The sequence below is a fragment of the Amblyraja radiata genome, chromosome 18 (assembly GCF_010909765.2).
Source record: "Amblyraja radiata isolate CabotCenter1 chromosome 18, sAmbRad1.1.pri, whole genome shotgun sequence".
Taxonomy (NCBI): Eukaryota; Metazoa; Chordata; class Chondrichthyes; order Rajiformes; family Rajidae; genus Amblyraja; species Amblyraja radiata.
Genome location: NC_045973.1, coordinates 41271448 through 41292921, shown reverse-complemented (window position 1 = coordinate 41292921; position 21474 = coordinate 41271448). Strand labels below are relative to the sequence as shown.

General features: G+C 42.3%; 1 protein-coding gene across 1 annotated transcript in view; it reads right to left on the bottom strand.

Annotated features, from left to right (window-relative positions):
• Nucleotides 1-1913: 1913 nt before the first annotated feature.
• Nucleotides 1914-21474, bottom strand: part of LOC116983442 (platelet glycoprotein IX-like) — a 30049-nt gene continuing 10488 nt past the window's right edge. Inside the window, exons 2-4 of the mRNA XM_033037221.1 lie at nt 4170-4221; nt 3593-4049; nt 1914-2708 (exon numbers count right to left, since the gene is read on the bottom strand). Of these exons, the coding sequence (XP_032893112.1) occupies nt 2421-2708; nt 3593-4048 (744 nt within the window). The 5' untranslated portion in view covers nt 4049; nt 4170-4221 and the 3' untranslated portion in view covers nt 1914-2420. The remainder of the gene's footprint in view (nt 2709-3592; nt 4050-4169; nt 4222-21474) is intronic.

The following is a 21474-nucleotide window of genomic DNA, read 5'->3' as shown; positions in this document are numbered from 1 at the left end:
ATGCTTTTAAAATATATTTTGTGGTTGTTACAATTCTCCTACAATAACTCTATTCACTCCTATTTCAGTAGATGTGTCTGACAAAATACTGGCGTACAAGGTCATTTCTCTAATAAATTCTGAATGATTTATTAGACTGGTTCATTAATCCAGCACCCTACGGGTCTTTGGGATTATCACGTGTTTTTCAACTTTCTTTTATTTATTTATTTATTTATTTATTATTTTAATTTTTTTTATTTTATTTTATTAGAAGTAAGTACAATCATATGGCACCAAAATGTCTAATATATATTTTCATAATACATTTTATGTACAGCTTCTTTTTTTTTTGTTATATTAAAGAAAGATTAGAATAAGAAAAATAAATTAGATAGTAAAGGATAGAAAGACGTGAGTGTGTGAAGAAAGTTGAGAAAAAGAAAATAGAAAAAAGAGAATAAAACATAAAAAAAAATAAAAAGTAGAGATCATTGTTTATAATCTTGACCAACCCTCGTCCAGTCCTGAAACAGTTATTTTTTACAATTGTGTTGCACCATATGATTCCAAAAAGACGACAAATGGAGACCAACTTGTTATGAATTGGTCTGATTTATCCATTAGGAGGAATCGCATTTCCTCAAGATGTGCGGTGTCCAACATACTTGCAATCCACATTTTAAGCATTGGTATTGATGTATTTTTCCAAAATTTCAGTATTAATTTTTTTGCTATTATTAAACCATAGTTAAAAAATAAATTTTGAGATGTGTTCAATTTATTCCCATCTTCCATTACGCCAAATATAATCATTTCAGTATTAGGTTTCATTCTTATCTTAAATAATTTTGTAAATATTTCGAAAATATCACTCCAAAATCTATAAAGTTTTATGCAGGAAACTAAGGAGTGTGTTATAGTTGCATTTTGGGATAGACATTTATCAAAAATGGCGGATATATTTGGATAAAATTTGTTCAATCTTGTTTTTGAATAATATAATCTATGTACAATTTTAAATTGAATTAGATTATGTCTTACATTAATCGAACATTTGTGAATATATATCAAGTACTTTTCCCATGTAACCTTCGTAATTTTTATCATTAGTTCCCGTTCCCACTCTTCTCTAAGTACCTCTGTCGATGGTAGGTCTATATTTAGAATACTATTATATAAATACGATATTAATTTTTGTGAGTCAGCTTCAATATTCATTGCTTCTTCAGGAGTTATTTTTTGATATCCTTGTATATATTTTTTCATGAAATCGCAAATCTGAAGATATTTAAAATATTGGTTGTTTTTCAGTTTAAATTTTAATTGTAATTGTTGGAATGATAGTAGATTTCCCATTTCGTACATATCCCCGATCCTTCTAATTCCGAGACTTTCCCATTGGTTATATGTCTTATCAATAAGTGATGGTTTAAATAAAGGGTTATTCGCTATTGGCATTAACAATTATAAATTTCTTAATTTTAAAGATAATTTTATTTGTTTCCAAATTCTTATTGTACCATATATAATTGGATTCTTCTTATATATTGTGTTATTCAGTTTTTTCGGGGAGAAGAGGATCGTTCCTATATTACAAGGATGACAATCCTCTTTCTCCATTTTTATCCATTCTGTCTGTTGGGTAGAACTATCCAGCCAATAAATTATATTCTTAACATGCACTGCCCAGTAATAATACATAAAATTCGGAAGTGAAAGTCCCCCGACCTCTTTTGGTTTACATAAGTGTTTTTTTGTAATTCTATGTGATCTATAGTCCCAAATAAAATTAGTAATATTAGAGTCTAATTTAAAAAAAAAATATTTTGGACTGAAATAGACTGAAATAGGTATAGTAATTGTGGTAGGAAGATCATTTTTATTGCATTTATTTTACCTAATAATGATAAAGGAAGTGTTTTCCAAAATTTAATCAGCGTATTAAGTTTATTTAATAAAGGTATAAAATTAGCGTTGAATAAATTTTTATTTTTTAAACTCTCAAACTCCCATCTGTGAAATTGTGAAGCTCTCAATAATTCTGCCGCCCGAATAGCACGCAACAAAAATATTTTCACTGTACCTGGGTACGCGTGACAATAAACAAAACTGGACTGTGTTATGTTCTGTAGATGTAGTCACATATTAGTGGGTGGGGGTAACGAAGAAATATTATTACTTGTGGATTTACTTACCCAAGTAAAATTTATAATGGTCGATAAATCTATGCTATCTTGCTTTTTTTGTTTTATCTGTAACCATTTATTATCATCTCCACATTTAAGATAATTGTTATAGTTTTTGCTGACTGGTTACAGCAAACTCTTTTTTCAGTGAGCATATTTAATAGAACATATGCCTATTTGCCTTATTGCAGACTTACCATTGTTCTGAAACTGTTAATCTATGTGCCCGTAGATAGAACATATAGAACAAGGTCATTGTTCCTTGATTTTAATGTTACATTTTGTATTCAAGGTATGTAATATCTGTGGCAAAATCTCCATGCTCTCACTGGAAAGAGGATTCTCCAGGTCATCTCCGGGCAATTCATCCATCAACTCAAATTCTGTCAGCAAATTTATTTTCTCACTTTTTCTTTGCCTCTTTTTGAAGTGTTTACTTATTTGAAATTCATTGGATGGTGTAAATATATAAGCTTTGGATTTGATGTTGGTGAAGGAACACGTCATCAAAATGAGGAGAAGCAAACAGAGTAAACAAAGTTGTACTTCCGGTGGCGCTGGTGCCAGCAGCCTCCACCTTCAGCCCGTTATCTTTTTGTTTTTTTGTTTTTTTTAGTTATGTTAAAGTGTGTTTTTTATGTTTTTTTTAAATGTCTTTATGTGGGGGAAGAGGGCACGGTAAGGGGGATACCGTCCTTCGGTCGCTTCCTGGAGAGGACGCGACTATTATTCGAGTCGCGTCCTCACCCCCCCAGCGGCCTACCTACTGGATTGGCGCGGCCTTTCCTGCCGGGATCGACCAGAGCTCCAGCAACGGCGGGACAGCGCTGTAACATCGCGGGGCTGGCGATGTCTTACCGGGGATCGCCGTCTGGAGCCCGGAGTGCTGGACCTGCTGCACCGACATCATGGAGCTGCGGTTCGCGGAGCTCCCAACGCGGGCGGCGCTGATCAACAACGCGGGGTCCTGCGACTCCGCCCGGCTCGGCCTGCGGACTCGGGAGCTGCGGACTCCGGCTGCGGGAGGCGGCTGATCAGGAGGTCCGGGCCGCTGAGGAGGAGGATGTTCACCGTTGGGGATCGGCGTCGGCGTTCCACCAGCCCGGCGTGAGGGCCTGAACATCGGGCCGCCCGGTGCGGCGACTGCGGGTGCTCGGAAGGCCCAGACCACGGATGAACATCTGGGAAGATCGGAGGGGAGGCTGGCTGGACTATGGTGCCTTCCTCACCTTGGTGCCACTGTGTTATGTTGTGTCGTGGACTTTCTGTGTTTGTGCTTTTCTTTTTTAAATTCAATTTTATTTTTAATATGTTTTATTATTTATTATTTATTTATTTTTATGATACTGCCTGTAAGGAAAATTCATTTCGTTGTCTCTAATTGAGACAATGACAATAAATTTGAATAGAATACAATACAATACAATAATACTTCCAGGGTACATGTTACGGCATGGATATTGATGAAGAGACCGGCAACCGGTATATTCATTTCCTCGGAGTTCTGTCACGGGCTTCATTCTAATAGCGGTAGGGGTGAAACAGGTGACATTAGGATGAACCGCTGCCGATGGGTGCTGCAGCCACTGGTGGAGATAGGCCATATGGCAATCGCAGTCCCAGCGATTGTTGTGGATACTGATAGTCCGCAAGTTAGGCAATTTACCAAAAGTACCCGGAGCAACCGTAGTTAGCAAGTTGTCGTGCAGGTAAAGCTCAGTTGCGGTTTCTGGAATAAATGGTATCTCCCTTAGACCTCTGAAGCTGCAGTTAATTTCCACACGCTGAAAGGAAGATTTACATTTGCACTTTTCTGGGCATTCTTCAGCGGTGGAACTCCTCAAGAGAAAGAGCATGGCGAAACCTGGAGATATCAGCATTCTGAAAATTAATCCGCAAGACAGTGAATCAGTAAACAATAAATACACAAAGCAATCTCTGAATGCTTATGTGAATGTCAAATATAATTTGATTAAAGGTGTGTGAACTGTTTGGACTTACTTTGTTCTAGTATCCTGCAAAATAGAAAAGTGTTTTTGAATCTTCTGTCAATCTGAAAAAAAAAAAAAAAAATAAATGAATATGAATATGAATAGTTTACTTCGGTCATACATTAAAATGAACAAAACTTTACAATCCGTGTGAATATGAACCAACACTGTATCCATTTCACACAACGTTCACATGATCAATGACCGAAAAAGGAATAGGCTGAGGCCACAAAACTTATTTTTGCCTATCTGATACAATCCATAAAATCAGCATCACAAAGGAAAGAGAAAAAAAAAATTTACTCTAAATTGTAGTCCTTACTTATTTTACATTTTAATTATTTTACATTATAATCCTTAATTATTTTACATTTTAAGGCTTTTTTGAAACTCGACAGAGAGCTACAAAATTTCAACTCATCACTGATATGACTTCAATAATTTGACTCCCAAAACTGAGACACATCTATATTTTACATTGGTTCTCACTTTACATGTTTCAAAAATACACAACCCTCTTAAATTATAATGTCCTTCTCTTAATTAAAAAAATGTTTGAATACTAACAGGAAGGCTTTTATTCCTAACTCGGAAAGGTATTTCTAATGTCTTTACATGCACAATATCCAAAAATTTTAAGGTACCGGTTTTATGAATAATGGATTTGTTGTTTCACGGTAAGAAGCTTTATGTATTATTCTAATATCTCTAAATGCTAATCACTCAGTAGATGATAAATATATATAATGAAAAGTACATTTTATATAAGTACAGTATATATTATGAAAACATATTTTAATAAAATTAAATGCATTTCTATGGTAGAATTTATCTAGTTTGAAGGCAATTATAAACACTCCTTAAAGGATATACTTGCGTTGGAGGTGTTCCAAAAGAGATTTAGTAGGCTTTTCTCTGGAGTGAGAGGGTTGTTCTATCACGAGCAGCTAAAGAAACTAAATCTACATTTTTGGAGTTTAGAAGAATGAGGAGTGATCTTACTTAAAACATATTAGAACCTGTTGAGGTGGTTCCACTAGTGGAAGAATCTCAAGCAAGGAGGATATAATTAGGGTAGACTAAAGTGCTGGAGAAACTCAGCTGGTGCAGCCGCATATATGGAGCGAAGGAAATAGGCAACGTTTCGGGCCGATACCCTTCTTCAGACTTAAGACTTCTTCAGCACTTTTGTCTACCTTCGCTTTTCCAGTATTTGCAGTTCCTTCTTAAACACGGGATATAATTAGGGGGCAGACTTTGACAACTGATGTGCGCAGGAACTACGTGATCTCGAGAATTCTCTGCTCTGGAGATTTGAACATATTCTGTTGTGCTGCAGCAAGTAAGAATGTCATTATTCTATCTGGGACATATGACAATAAAACACTCTTGTCTCTTGACCTCTGTGGCAAAGGTGCTTTAAGACTCTGGCACATCAGTAGAGTTGCTGCCTTACAATGTTAGAAACCTGGGTTCAATCCTAACTATTGGTGTTGTCAGTATGGAGTTTGGAAATTGTCCCCCATAACTGCGTGGCTTTTCTCCGGGTGCTCCGGTTTCCTCTCACACTCCAAAGACTTACAGATTTGTAGGTTAATTGGTTTCTGAAATTGTAAATTGTCTCTAATGTGTAGGATAGTGTTAATGTGCAGGGAACACTGGTTGACACAGACCCGGTGGGCCGAAGGGCCTGTTTCCCTGCTGTATCTCTAAGCTAAACTAGACTAAACTCTTAAGATGAAATTGGTAAAAGAGGCAATCCTACTGTTAGCAATAGCTACTAGAAGGTGTGTGTACTAAACTGCTTCTTACACAGTGGAGCACACTGTGAATGAATGATACTTTATGGAAGTGAAGCACACAGTGCACATAATGGTGACTGAATTCCATTCCCTGGGGCAGCATGAAGTAACAAGATGGGTTTTCACAATAACCCAGTGCTTTTATGAATTCAATTATTAAGACCAGATTTAATGCACAAAAATATCAGTTTTACTTAATGACATGAATTTAAATTATACATCTGCCATGATGGGATTGGACTCACGTCTCTAGATTAATGGTCCAGAAGTCTGGCTGCTATCCTAATACTTTATTCACTATACAACTGCTAGTTGCTGCTATCCAGGCTTTGCCTCAAGACCCACCGGCACCTGGTCTGTGTACCGCTCATTCTCCAATACCATCCTAGTTTAGTTTAGAGATACAGCGCGGAAACAGGCCCTTCGGCTCAACGAGTTCGCACCGACCAGCGACCATCAAGCCGTTCCCAAACGTAAGATTCCAGCACTCTCCTTGCCTTCCTGAGCAGTGATGTTTAAAAAAAATTCCAATTGCACTTGCCCTGCATGTTGCAATAGCAATTCGCCCTCCCCCTGCTAGTCGAGCCATTGTGACATCATCATTTGAAGCTGTAATCAGTAATAAGTCGAGAAACAGGGCATAAAATGTTCAGTGAAAGTGATCTTGGCCTCGAGGGGAAAAATGTGAATCAGAATATGTAAAGATCTTGTGAAAGGTGGCATTTTTAAAGCTTTAATTGCGAATAACATGTCAAATATTGGATGAAATCTTCATTCAGGCTGGTCTCTGCTAGCTAACCCATTGTGACGTCATCATTTGAAGCTGGTGGTTTTAATTTCAAAGTCTTTTGATGTTTTTAAACTTTAATCAGTAATAAGTCGAGAAATAAATCATGAAATGTTCAGATAAGGTGTTCCCGGCCTCGACGGGAAAAATGTCAACCGGAATATGTAAAAATGTTATCGTTACCGCGTTTTTTCGCAAAGATGTAAAGCCAACCACATATACACACACATATACACATATACACACTAACAAGATCAGAATGTTAATAAGTATATGATACTAGACCGAGTGCGACCCGTTGGGTCCCTGTCACACAGGAGGCCTGGTCCCCCAACGCAATCCGTTCCCCCAACGCAATATTCCACCACTCACCCATAGCCCCCAACTGCGCAGGGGCTGTTCATTTCCCCTTATTCAACCACCCTCATTTTAAACTTTAAAAAAATGCAATTGCACTTGCTTGGGCTGGCAGGATTGAGTGTCCTGGGAATAGCAATATTGTAGCGAGCAGGGCTACAATCCCATTGTGACGTCATAGCTGTAAGTGCCAGTGTAGAGGGTAGAACATTTTTCTCAAATTAGGGTTTTGTGAGTTAAAAAATGTGAATAACGTGAAATATAACATCAATCTGAACAAAATGTAATACAAACCACCACATAACAACTGTGAGCAAGGTGGTGCATTACGCTATCGTGTAATGTTTTGGCGTAATTTGACGACATCACCGAATCAATCACAAACAGGCACACAGACACGCATAGGAATAAACAACATGAGTGTCTTAGTAATATATACTAGACTAAGTGGGACCTGTTTGGTCCCTGTCACACGGGAGGCCTGGTCCCCCAATGCAACCCGTTCCCCAACGCAATATTCCATCACTTGCTCGTTCCCTCAATACAACCCGTCCCCAATGCAATATTGCACCACTCACGCATAGCCCACAACTGCACAGCCACGGCTCATTTCCCCTCATCCCCCTGCACTCCCTCCCCCTCTTCACACTCCCTCTTCTTTCTCCACTCCTCCTCCCCTTCCCCAATCCCTCCCTCACCTCTCCCTCCCTCTCCTCCATCCATAAAAAGCAGCATCTGCAGTTCCTTCCTCCACAGGTCATTCATTGCTAGCTGTGGTTTAGATCCAGTTGACTTGATGATTGGACCAGTTTGCATTGTGTGTGTGTGTGTGAGTTACTCAAACTCCGCGCAAACTGCTTGGCCACCCTGCAACGCGACTCTCCCTCCCTCCCTCTGGCCACTCCCGCTCAGCCGCTGCTCGGCCCCATCCCTATCCTGTCTGACCGCCCGCTGCTGCTCAGTCCGTCCCCGCCCTGCCCGCCCGCTGCTGCCGCTCGGCCCGTCCGTGCCCTGCCCACCCTCTCCAGACCTGCTCGCTGTTGCTGCGGGCCGGGCCGGGCCGGGCCGCAGGGGGGGATGGAGTCGGTGTTCATTATGATGGGCACCACGAGTTTCGTTGAGCTGGTGGAGAAGATCTCCAAGAAGGCCGTGAGGGTGAGTTACCGCAACGGCGGCGGCGTAAGAAACGGACACGGGGGGGACGGGTAGACGGGATCGCCATTGCCGCAGAGGGTGGGCGGGGGAGAGGGGTGAGTGATGGGGGAGAGAGAGACAGGACCAGGGTCTCCACTGAACACCCCGCATCCCCCCCCCCCACCCCACCCACGGCCGATGCCGGTGGTGGGGGAAACAATAAATAAGTTACTGTGAGGAGGGGAGAGAGGAGTTTGTGAGTGAGGCGGGACAGACCGCCGCCGGTGGGGCAGGAAGGGGCGTCGCCATTCTGGCCGTGGCATTGACTGACAGGAGAAGAGACCAATCTGCGTGGCGCTGACTAAAGGAATCTGCGCACATGCAGTTTTTAACATTTTTAAACGTCGATAACTTTTACAATATACCACCGATCGGAACGAAACTTGTTGCACTCACAGCACAGGAGAACGGCGAGTAACCTGGGAAAATCTATCGTGTACTGTACTGTTTTAGCACAAATAGAAAAACCGCGCTAACCGGAAGAGCACAAGATCAGAGTTTTAGTTATGTACAGACAGACAGACAGACAGACAGACAGACAGATAGATAGATAGATTATGTGGGTGTGGTGGGGGGGGGGGGGGGAAACCTATAATTTTTTTAAATTTTAATTAAATTAAAGAAAATCTCTTTCTTCAACGATGCAACTTTTTTTCCATGTCGTATCTACATTCGCGCTGCGGCCTAGCATCAAGGAGCAGGGCGGCCTCCAGCTGGGATCCACTTTGGGGGCTCCAGTTGCAGAGCCTGTGGATTCGCGGAGCTGGCAGTGGTGGTGCTGCGATTGCGGCTGCGACTGAACTTTCGGAGGCTTCGGCCGCGGGCCTTTTTGTCTGTAACATCGGGAGCTCGCAGATCCCTGGTTGGTGACCGACTTTTCCGGAGCTCCAGCCACAGCAGCTTCGTCCGCCCCGATTCGTCCGCCCCTTGATTCGGCCCGATTGCAGGACCTTTCATCGCCAGGCGGGGGCTTCAATATCGGGACCCTCGATCGCCTCGACGCAGCAGTTTGACTGCCTGACTGCGGGAGAAGAAGCAAGGAAGAGATAAGAGGTTTTTTTCCTTCCATCACAGTGAGGAGGTGCCTGGAGGAGAGTCACTGTGATGGATGTTTATGTTAAATTTATGTAATTGTGTGTTTTGTTTGCTTTTTATTGTTATGACTATGATTTTTTGAACATTTCGTTCAAATTTTCATCTTTGAATGACAAATAAATGTAATTCAATTCAATTCAGTCAGGTGCAAAAATGGGTTAACCGATGGAAATGATGCAGTTTCTATCGGTTGTGGGACAGTTACAGAGTTACTGGTATCAGGTTGGGAACCAGAGAATGTCTGCAGTCAGGAGGGCAGACTGGTCACATTCACCAGTAGGTGTCAGCACTGAGACAGGGACTGCAGTCGGGGATGTGTGCTGATCATTCACTGGGAATCCTGGCTCGTTGGGTCTATGGCAGGCACTCAGCATTTAGCTCAGCAGCAAGGATGTGAAGAGTGAAAGTGAAGGGCACCCTAGGTCAGCTGTTACAATCAGATTACTTTTATAAAGCAAGCAATGGTATTTCACTACAAAATAATTAATTCTGGTGTACAAAAATAACTCTCTAGCTAGGATTCACTGGAATTTAGAAGGATGAGAGGGCATCATAGAACTATTTAAAATTATTAAGGGATTGGACACGCTAGATGCAGGAAACATGTTCCCGATGTTTGGGGGAATCCAGAACCAGGGGCCACAGTTTAAGAATAATGGGTAGGCCATTTAGAACTGAGATGAGGAAAGAGAGATGTGAATTTGTGGAATTATCTGCCTCAGAAGGCAGTGGAGGCCAATTCACTGGATCCATTCAAAAGAGAGTTAGATAGAGCTCTTAGGGCTAGCAGAATCAAGGGGTATGGGGAGAAGGCAGGAACCGGGTACTGATTGTGGATGATCAGCCATGATCACATTGAATGACGGTGCTGGCTTGAAGGGCCGAATTGCCTACTCCTGCACCTATTGTCTATGTATCTATGATTCCACTGGAGATCCATTGTAAACACAGAGTGCAGCTGTTCATTGAGGGATACTTCATTGCACCTAATCCATCTGGAGTGTCCATTTGCCCATAACAACACCTCCTATAGTGGTCCACTGCCACCAAATAATCACACATGATATGAGTAATGCAGCAGCTAAATGCTGGAGCGGAACACTCACTGGTCATTTAAGCACTCTCTGGACAAAGTTGGCCACTCAGGTCTCCCAATGCCATCAGAACGTGCTGCCAATTGTGAGTAAGGCCGAACGTTTTCCTAGTTGGCGTAAGACTATTCCATGGTGCTTACAGTGGAGAGCTTTGAGCTCCAATTAACGTTGACATGTGTGTAAATGGGCATCACACACGTTATGATGTCTACGTCTGAGCCTGATACCAGATACTGGCATGGATCACGACCAAAAATGCATGGTCCAATTCCACAATTCATGATAAGTTTGAAGGGATATGTGCCGGGCGCAGGCAGGTGGGACTAGTGTTGCTGGGGCATGTTGGCCGGTGTGGAAAAGTTGGGCCGAAGAACCTGTTTTCAAACTGTGTCACTCTATGACTATGACTCTATCCATAGTAGTGTAGGAGGTGGGCTTGTCAAGTTTGGATTAGGGATGTGTAGGTTGGTTCAAGATATTGATAGTTATAGGAAAGTAGCTGTTCCTAAACCTGGTGCCTGAAAACGGATGCACCACAATTTAACCTCTTGGCTATAGATTTAAGCTTTACAGTTACATGCATTGTTTCTCGGCATATTACTCTGTATTCTCCTCAGAGAGATCCATCCCCAGAGAGATCACTTAACTCAGTTCAAATTGGATTAAACAGGACTTCCCTGTTCTGCACAAAAACCAGATTAATAAATATGATGAGTCACTGAGAGACAGTGGCCGTTTTCTGAATTTGTGAGAATGCAGCCGGCATTTTTTTCAGTTCCGGGACACCAAAACCATAACTGAAGTTTCTCATTCCAAAATAAAAACAATACTTGATGGAAGTGCTTTCTCTTTCCCTGACTCTAGTTAAGCTGCAATGTTTGATGCCAATTTAGTGGATGTTTTCAATTTAACACTTGTAGCCAAGATTTCAGTGAGCTGGGGGTTACACCGATGAAAGTGCAATGCTGAGGGAAAGAAATAGTAGAGGGGATGTGTAGGAAGGAACTGCAGATGCTGGTTTAAACTGAGGATAGAGACAAAAAGTGGAGTAACTCATTGGGACAGGTAGCATCTCTGGAGAGAAGGAATGGGTGACGTTTCGGGCCGAGACCCTATATACCACTTTATAAGCTGCCCAAGCGAAATATGAGATGCTGTACCTCCAATTTGCGTTTGGCCTCACTCTGATAATGGGTGAGGCCTTGGACAGAGAGGCCAGTGTGGGACTGGGAGAAGGAAGTAAAGTGTTTGGCAACCCGGAGATCAGGTAGGTCCAGGCGGACTAAGCGAAGGTGTTCAGCAAAACGATCGCCCAGTCTACGTTTGGGTCTCCAACGAGCTGGCGATGGGAGAACATTTAGACGAGCGTTGTTCAGGGACACAGCAGTGTAGCCTGAGATTTCTCACATGCTGTTAAATAAATAAACACATTTATTCACCAACATATACAACTCTGGGAAAAACAAAATGGAATGTCTCATGGGATGCGAAACCAGCAATTAGCCTGGGGGAATAAAATTAATTCTTGCTCCACCCTTTTAGACGCTGAGCTTTCATGGAGACAAAAAATACGAAACTTCTCATTTCATTTCTCTACGTTCTTGTTTAAATAATTTGATTATTTAAATCTATAACATCCGTGCTGAACTAGTTGCCGACATTTTTGACTGATGTTTTGAGTGCATTTCAAACAATACGTTTGAAACCCACGTTTTATTTCTAACTTTGGCATTTTTGGAGGTCTAAACGTTAGAGGCTAGGTTATAGAGTGATACAGCATGGGAACAGGCCCTTTGGCCCAGCTTTGGCCCAACCAGCCAACATGTCCCAGCTACACTAGTCCCACCTGCCTGTGTTTGGTCCATATCCCTCCAAACCTGTCCTATCCATGTACCTGTCTAATTGTTTCTTAAATGCTGGGATAGTTTAAATGTTGGGATAGCCTCAACTACCTCCTCTGGCAGCTTGTTCCATACACCAACCACCCTTTGTGTGAAAAGTTACCCCTCAGATTCCTATTAAATCTTTTCCCCTTCACCTTACACCTCTGGTCCTCAATTCACCTACTCTGGTCAATAGACTCTGTGCATCCAAGAGACTTAGAGCTATTTATTTTTTCTGTATAGGAAACTGAGGTGAAAACTATATTCATTTCAAGAAAAATACATTTCAAACCATTCCAGAAACCACTCCGTAAGCTGCTGATTTTAATGAGTGCCGTATTTCTGGAATTTACATTGAAGGTATGCTGGAAATGCTGGAGAAATATAAGTCGAGACTGAGGGTGGGAACAATGAGAGACATTTATCTTTGTTATTGTGCTTTTGGCAGTAGATTGATGTGTGAACCACAACATTATCACTTTAAAGAACTTGCACCTCAGTACTCAAAACATCCAGCAGTCTCAGGCAGATGAGCCACTGAACATTCCACTTGCATGTATTGCCAGCTTGTGAGATGATTTTACACAAGGTTGCTCTGAGCAGTATAATGGGACAGGAACATAAAGAAGATGGGACGAAAATTATTTCTGTCAGGCTTAAAGGAGCAGGGATGTACCAGTTAGCCTTACAAAATAATCTGGATCATCCCTTTACCTGCCAGGACTTTTTCTGCTTTTGCTGAGGCAACCCATCATCGGAGTTCTGAATCCACCCGGCCTCACCCAGGCACCTTCTTGGTGCAAGTAGCTAATTGGTTTCAGTTAGATTTGGCCCTAGGCACCCAGTGGCTCAATCCTCATGCACAAACCTTGGTGCTCAAAGGTCAGGATCTACTCTTTTGTACAGTATTTTCTGCTCAGTTTAGTTTAGTTTACTTTAGAGATACAATGTAGAAATAGGCCCTTTAGGCCCATCGAGTCAACACAGACCAGCGATCTTGGTATTTTACACACTGGGGACAATTATACATTTATACAAAGCCAATTAACCTGCAAACCTGTACGGTTTTGGAATGTAGGACAAAACCAAAAACCGAAAACTGGGGAGAAAGTACAAACTCCATAGAGACAAGCATCCGTAGTCAAGACCCGTAAGGCAGTAGCTCTACCACTGCGCCACAGTGTTGCCCCCAAATTGTGCTGTTTGGAAAATAAATGTATTTTAAAGATTTTGTTTGCTTTGAGTCTGAACATTATACATGCTTGGAAGGAGTGGGGAAGGTAGGAACTAGTTTCCTACCCCACAGGTCTTGGACTGCATGGGACTATGAAACTGCTGGAACATTTAAGCCCCGTTTCATCACGGGAATGGAATTTCCAAGGTACACAGACAATATCACATAAAATATAATTCCTTCAATCAGTACAGCGTGAAAGCAAATTTCATTCACAAATTTGTAACTAAGAGATGTGCATAAATAAGGGAACATATCAATGTATGTACCACTGATGCCAAAAATAAAGAGAGATTAAACTCTTCACACAGAAGTTCCTCATATGATTTAACATTCCCTTCCTATTCCCATTCCATCACTTCATGAGGGCTGGGGCCCCATAGCAGTAGCATCCACGTCGGGGGGCTGGAAACTGGAAGTATCCCGAGCTAATTCTGCTACCTGCTACCACCATCATTATTGCAACAAGTGATGGCTCCCACTGATTGTCGCCGGAAGCTTGTGTCCTTTTCAGGACGGACAATTACAGCGATGTCAACATTTGAAACATGGAAGATGGACACGAAAGAAGATGAGGGCTGCAATTGGTTAGGTACTCCTACACATTTTTTTTCCTCTGGAACCAAAGGTTGAGGGGAGACCTGATAGAAGTATATAAAATGATGAGAGGCATGGTTATGATGGAAATATCAAATATTAGAGAGCATAGTTTTAAGGTGAGAGGGGCAAAGTTTAAAGGTGATGTGTGGGACAAGCCTTTTACACAGAGAGTGGTGAAGCCTAGAACAGAGAATACACTGCCAGGGTGGGAGTGGAGCAGACACGTTAGTGCCATTTAAGGGACTTTTGGATAGGCATATTTTTAATGCAAGGAATAGAGGGATATAAGTTGGATTGGCATCATGTTTGGCACACACATTGTGGGCCTAATGACCTGTTCCTGTGCTGTACTGTTCAATGTTGTATATTCTGTGTTCTAATCATAGGACTGAAATGGCATCAAGGTGCATCTCTGAGGTTTATTCTTTGGCCATTTAGTCTTCTGTCTAATCTGCCACAGTTGTCTGGCTTGCAATGCAGTTGAGTAAAATGATAACATTATCTGTGTCTATTTATGCCATCAACCACAAGGCCTCAGATTTGCCTGTGCGATGATCAATGGCCTGAAGAGAGAACGTAGAAGATGACACAAAAAGCTGGAGTAACTCATCGGGACAGGCAGCATCTCTGGAGGGAAGGAATGGGTGACGTGTTGGGTTGAGACCCTCCTTCAGACTAGTTAGGAATAAGGGAAACAAGAGATATAGATGATGATGTGGCGAGATAAAGAACAATGAATAAAATATATGCCAAATAGTACCAATGATAAAGGAAACAGGCCATTGTTGGTTGTTTGTTGGGTGAAAAAGAGAAGCTAGTGCGACTTGAGTGGGAGAGGGATAGAGAGAGAGGGAATGCCGGGCCTACCTGAAGTAAGTTTTTCACACAAGTGGGTGTATGGAACAAGCTGCCAGAGGAGGTAGTTGAGGCTGGGACTATCCCAACATTTAAGAAACAGTTCGACAGGTACATGGATTGGACAAGTTTGGAGGGATATGGATCAAACGTGGGCAGGTGGGACAAGCGGCCTTCAAATGGGGGTGGTTGGTGAAAGCATCCTGCTTGCCTGCTAGATTTTCACTTACTGTAACTGCAGGAAAAATGTTCCCGATGTTGAGGGTGTTCAGAAACAGGGGTCACAGTTTAAGAATAAAGGGGGGGCCAGTTAGGACTGAGATGAGGCCAAACTTTCTTCACCCAGAGAGTTGTGAATCTGTGGAATTCTCTGCCACAGAAGGCCGTGGAAGCCAATTCACTGGATGTTTTCAAGAGAGTTACATTTAGCTCTTGGGGGTCGTAAAATCAAGGGCTATGGGAAAAAACTTGAAAGAGGTACTGATTTTAGATTAACAGCCATGATCATATTGAATGACAGTGCTGGCTTGAAGGGCCGAATGGCCTATTCCTGCACCTATTTTCTATGTTTCTATGCTTGAGTATATGGCAATAAAACTCAACCACTTGATTTTGAAGCAATCATGCATGGTGGAGGTATAATGTAGTCATAGAGTGATACAGTGTGAAAACAGGCCCTTCAGCGCAACTTGCCCACACCCGCCAACATGTCCCAGCTACGCTACCTGCTTTTGGTCCATATCCCTCCAAACATGTCCTATCCATGTATCGGTCTCACTGTTTCTCAAATGTTGGGATAGTCCCTGCCTCAACTACCTCCTCTGGCAGCTTGTTCCATACACCCACCACTCTTAAAAAGTTACATCTTAAAAATACTTCAAACAAAAAACATTGAAATCATACTTCTACAATGCACTAAAATATGATTTTAATACATCAAATTTCAATAAGTCCCTACCATGGGAGGGGGGGGGGGACACCCCCCTCCCTCACACTCCCTCCACTTGCTTGCTCATCTTTCTCGCCGAGTGCCCCCAAGGCGAGTGATCAATGATCACTCAGCCCCCCCCCCCCCCCTCCACTTTCAAAAATGCTCCGTGGCCCCTGGTTCAAACACAGAGCACTGCCAGATGTGAGCGGGGAACTGAGGCCAGTTGTCCATGATGTCTGGATCCCAATGCTCAGCACTTCGTGTTTCGGAATTGGCTAATGTTATTGATTAGCCTGATTTGTTCTACAAAATTTGGTCTGTGAAGTGCCCCATAAAAGATTACCGCATTAGATAAGCACCTGTGGACTTGAATGTAATGGGTTAAGTCCAGGGGGTCAGATATGGGGCTTTATGTGTGGGCCAGATATATTGTTCATGCAGAGGGGCTAGGAGCAAGGCCAAGTGTGCATCCAGAGTCAAGGTCTGGAATAGTACTCGGTGTGCAGTCAAAGCTGGGACAATGGGAGTGTTCAGCACTGGGAACCTAAGCAGGTAAGCAGCTAAGATCAGGGTAGAATAGGGTCCCAGGTGTAAGGCTGGACTCAGGGTCAGGAATGAGAGAAGGTATGCAACTGGAGTCAGGGTCAGGAGTAGTACCCGGTGTGCAGTGAAACCCAGGTTGTTCAACATGGGCCAAGTGTTTGATTATAATCTGATTTCCATACATGAATACACTAAGATCATTCATGTGCTGCACCTGTTGATCAGAGCCTGGCTCTACTGTGGAATGTAATTTCAAGCTGAAAAATGAAAAAGCTCCATACCCATGGGAGGGCGGACACCCCCCTCCCACACCCTCCCCACTCACCTCGGATGCTGTACGCCCTCGTGCTTGGTCTCTTGCGCAATTTCTCACTCCCAACTCTCACCCAATGTTGGCAGCCCTGATCTTATGTACATTGTATTTGAAAGAAACTTCTAGAGGAAGCAAACATATGAGCATGTGCCCTGAGATTCAGGCAGTTCCTCCAAGGCTCAACAGTTCGACCAATCATCAATTAGCAAAGTAAAGGGCCTGTCCCACTTTCACAACCTAATTCATGACCTCTGCCGAGTTTCCCCTTGACTCATACTTGCAGCCTAGTCGTCACGAGGTTTTATGAGGTCGTAGGTAGGTCGTAGGAGGTAGTGATGCTAGTTGTAGGTACTCGGGGCGTTTTTCTAGCATGCTGAAAAATGTCCACGAGTAAAAAAGGTCGTGGATTAGGTCGTGAAAGTGGACAGATTCATAAAGCTTTGCAACATTATTTACAATGTGTATATCTGATTTGTATTCACCCAATCCGTTTCATGCAATTTACACCTAATTGTAAGAATCTGCAGATGTCCCATTCTTTCCCTGCAACTCTTATCTGTGCTCCAGACAAGCTGGCACCATTCTGCAGCTTGTCCCAGTTCTGCAAAAGGCACATTTAAATTCACCAAATGGCATAGCAGCACAGAAGCCTTTACTCAATTTTAGTGTCCAGGCATTTCCAATTTAGCCAGAATTTTGTAGGTTAAATCGCTTGGAATAATTTTAAATTGTCCCTAGTGTGTGTAGGATAGTGTTGGTGAGCAGAGATCACTGGTAGGTGCGGACCCGGTGGGCCGAAGGGTCTGTTTCTGCTCTGTACCACTAAACTAATGAGGTATTAGCTTGCTACTTGCTCTTGTTGCTACTGTAAGGGAGGAAGTACAAAAGCACTGAAGTCCACACCACGAGGTTCAGGAACAGCTACTTTCATAAAACCATCGACTGTGAACCGACCTGCATAACCCTAAGTAACAGAAGCGGGTCACCTCTTACACTATCGAGGCCTTGTTTCTATTGTGTTTTTGCACAAATTAATTCCTCTTTCTTTTCACAGTCTTGTACAATTTATGTAAACTTATGTTCATTGTGTTGAGTTTGTGCTTCCGATGCTGCTGCAAACAAGCTTTTCTTTGTATCTGTACTGTACCATATTTGCGCATTGACAATAAACTTCACTGGATAGGTTGAAGGTAGACACAAAAAACTGGAGTAAATCAATGGGTCAGACAGCATCTCTGGTGAAAAGGAATAAGTGACGTTTAATGTCAAGACAATAGACAATAGGTGCAGGAGTAGGCCATTCGGCCCTTCGAGCCAGCACCGCCATTCAATGTGATCATGGCCGATCATCCTCAATCAGTACCCCGTTCCTGCCTTCTCCCCATATCCCCTGACTCCGCTATCTTTAAGAGACGCTTCTTCAGACTATTTCTTCACTGGACAGATTGCTTCCTGGTCCTTACACATTATTTATTATTAAACATTTATTTCAGACTTCAAGGTCCAGACAAGAAACGACATTACATAAAATGCATTGCATATAAAAACACCATAAAATACATATAAAAGCTTAGTAAATTACTTATAAGAGCATCATAAATTATACACAAAAACACAATACATGATTTAAAATCCAGAGTAAAAAGAAAGATCAGTGCCCTACAACGAGACAGCGATACTAATGTCTCCACAACTGAGATTCATGGCGTGTCGTGCCAAACCCTATGTTTGATAAGACCACGATAATTAAATTTTCAGAGTCATTAATCCTGCAAATGAATTTATACATATAATTTCTTAGGATAGCTTCTAAAATACTGACTCCTGCAGCCACAAACATTTCACTAGCACTACACCATCTAGATTTTATCTATCTTTTTCACACAGAGAGTTGTGAGTCTGCGGAATTCTCTGCCTCAGAGGGCGGTTCTCTGGATACTTTCAAGAGAGAGCTAGATAGGGCTGTCCAGTGAAGAAATAGTCTGAAGAACGGTCTTTTAAAAATAGCTGAGTCACGGGATATGGGGAGAAGGCAGGAACGGGGTACTGATTGAGGATGATCAGCCATGATCACATTGAATGGCGGTGCTGGCTCGAGGGGCCAAATGGCCTACTCCTGCACCTATTGTCTATTTTCTATTGATTCCTTAGCAGTGTACTCATGGCATTATTATAAGCCACCTTTAGTCTCTGTAAACTTGTCTTTCCGTAGTTTGACCACAGGTGTGCAGTATAGAGTGGTGTGCAATATGCTCTAAACGGAGACATCTTCACCACATCTTATACATGCGCCAAACCTACGTGAGAGAATATTCGCCTGTACATACAGCATACGTCGTTGCCTACAAAGATGAAAGTAGATTGTCATTGGGAATGAAGAAAGATCTTTCCTGATGTGACTGGTGGGCTCGGGGGCCATTCTCCGAGACTACACATCTCTGGGGAAATGATCTGCCTTCTCCCCAGATAGACACAAAAAGCTGGAGTAACTCACTGGGTCTGGCAGTATCTCTGGAAAAAGCTGTCTGACCCGCTGAGTTACTCCATCATTTTGAGTCTATCTTCGGTATAAACCAGCATCTTCAGTTCCTTCCTACACATTTTGCCTTCTCCAGTCTGTGTTTGGAAGGTGGCAAAGTTCTTGTGGCCCACCTAGTTGCCCATTTTCTAAATCTGATAAGTAAGATTGCTGTGTAGGAAGGAACTGCAGATGCTGGTTTACACCAAAGTTTGACCCAAAATGCTGGAGTAACTCAGCGGGACAGGCAGCATCTGTGGAGAGAAGGAATGAATGACGTTGCAGGTGGAGGCCCTTCTTCAGACTGAGAGTCAGGGGAAAGGGAGACATAGAGATATGGAAGGGTAAGGTGTGAAAATGATAGATCAAAGGGGGTGAAATGCAAGGAAAATGTAGAATAGATCATTGTTAGCTGAGGGGAAGGCGAAAATGAGGCATACAATCAGTAAAATGTAATCATGAGAACAGTCAAGCTGGTCGGAGAATTAGGATGGAGGAGATGGAGAGAGAGGGAAAGCAAGGGTCACTTGAAGTTAGCGAAGTCAATATTCATACTGCTGAGGACTTCCGGTGGCGCTATGGAGGCTTGAGTCCAGCGCCAACTAGCTCCGTGCCGAAGAAATTAAAAACGGGAGAAAATCGGGTCTTACCTGCAGCGATCGCGATCTGAACGGCTGCCTGCGTGACGTCATCAGGCGCGCGACTTTATGGTATGTCGTTACAACATACCCCCCCCCCCGTGGGACACAAAAAAAAGCCGGTAAAGGGAAACCGCAGAAGGAAGAGGAAGGCCCTACAGAGGCCTCCGCCTCAGTTACACCGGCGGCCCAGGAAGACCCTCCGAAGAAAATGAAACAGAAAAGGTCTGAAATGGAGGATCTTAAAATCTTTCTCGCTGCCGAAATGAAAACCTTTGGAGAGAAGTTTGGAGAGAAGTTTAAAGAGGAACTTGACTCTTTTAAGGTAGATTTTAAAGCAGAAATGCTTTTTACCGTTCAAAAAATGCTGGAAATCTGGAAAAGGACGAGGGAGGAAGAGATCAAGGATCAGATGGAAGTGCTGGAAACCAGGCTCGTTTCGGTGGAAACGAAGGTTAAAACGGAGGTGGACCCCATTCATCACGAACTTGATCAACATAGAACAGCGATAACCGAACTTGAGAAATGGGCGACCACAAGTGCGGAAACTGTAAGTCGACTCCTTATTGAAAACCAACGCCTCTCCGATATGGTGATCAAATTAAGTGATAAGTGTACTGATTTGGAGGGGCGTCAAAGACGTAAGAATCTAAGAATTGTAGGGGTGAAAGAAGGAAGTGAGAAGGAAATGGGCACTCGGGATTTTGTGGCAGACCTATTACAAAAAGCCTTAAAATTGGATCACAAACCTTCACTCGGTCGAGCTCATAGAGCGCAGGGACGTCGTATACAAGATGATGCCCATCCAAGACAAATTATCGTAAAGGTGCAATTGGATCATGAATTTGATGATATAATGAAGAAAATTGTTCGAGGCGGACAGCTCCTTTTTGAAGGTGTGAGATTCAGTATTTACCGAGATTATCCGGCAGAAGTCTTCAAGAAAAGAGCGCTGTTCACTGAGACAAAGAGAATACTGAAGAATGTACCTGATTTGAAATACAGCTTGTTTTACCCCGCAAGACTAAGAGTCTTCTACAAGTCCAAGGAGCACTTTTTTACAGACCATGAAAAAGCACTGGAATATGCCAAAGAAGTCGGTAACATGACCATAGACTGAAGAATTTACATTACTCCTTAGGAGTCAAGCCAGATCTAAAAGGACCTTTAAAGTTCTTTTAAGAGCTTTAAGGACATTCGGAAACCGAAATGGACGGAGGACATTGGATAAAACCGTGATCTTTGTATTTTTGTTTATTAATCAATATTATTATCTGTATATTCATACCTAACTATATATGTAACAACTAATACTTATTAAATATCTATATTACCACTAAAATTATTAACATTAACATTTCTCATAAAAATTTAATACTGTATATGATTGATAACAATGATTAATAATTAATAGTCTTCGATTAACGTAGAAATGAATTACATACTTATATTATATAGGAAGATATGCAAG